Source organism: Melanerpes formicivorus, unplaced genomic scaffold (assembly GCF_026170545.1).
Source record: "Melanerpes formicivorus ecotype bairdi unplaced genomic scaffold, bMelFor1.0.p_v2 SCAF_2149, whole genome shotgun sequence".
In the NCBI taxonomy this organism is placed as follows: Eukaryota; Metazoa; Chordata; class Aves; order Piciformes; family Picidae; genus Melanerpes; species Melanerpes formicivorus.
Genome location: NW_027144500.1, coordinates 35,001 through 35,525, shown reverse-complemented (window position 1 = coordinate 35,525; position 525 = coordinate 35,001). Strand labels below are relative to the sequence as shown.

Sequence of the window (525 nt, the reverse complement as noted above, 5' to 3'; positions counted from 1 at the left end):
TAGAAAGACAGATTGGCCATTGGAATGTGCTGCCCGGGGAGGTGGTGGAGTCACTGACCCTGGAGGTGTTCGAAAAGGGTTTGGACTTGGCACTTGATGCCATGGTTTAATTAGTCCTGAGGTGTTGGGTGACAGGTTAGACTTGATGATCTCTGAGGTCTTTTTCCAACCTTACTGATTCTATGATTCTATGATAATTATTGGTAACTATGAGGGAATTCCTCTTTGGTCCACTCAGCAGGCTTACCTTGTTGCTCTCCTAATATCAATATATGGATCTGCAGAGTCAAAGAGTCTCACACACGTTGGATCAATTCTGTGAAATTCTTTTGCTGATTCATGAGGAAGTCTGTAGCAGCAAGGTCCTACAGAGGGGCCCAGCACCACAAGGATGTCTTTCAGGTTACAGCCATATGCAGATACCATGGCATTTACTGTGGCCATTGAAACTCCTAACAATGTGCCTTTCCACCCTGTGAAAAATGAAAGGTTCAACAAAAAGGTTTATAACTCATCTCTTTATAG

The 525-nt window shown here is 43.6% G+C and overlaps 1 protein-coding gene across 4 annotated transcripts in view; it reads right to left on the bottom strand.

The window, feature by feature from the left end:
* Positions 1-243: 243 nt before the first annotated feature.
* LACC1 (laccase domain containing 1) overlaps positions 244-525 on the bottom strand; it is a 23,486-nt gene continuing 23,204 nt past the window's right edge. For all 4 annotated transcript variants that reach the window (XM_068171165.1, XM_068171163.1, XM_068171164.1 and 1 more), the window contains one exon: positions 244-473. In XM_068171165.1, coding sequence (XP_068027266.1) covers positions 244-473 — 230 coding nt within the window. The remainder of the gene's footprint in view (positions 474-525) is intronic.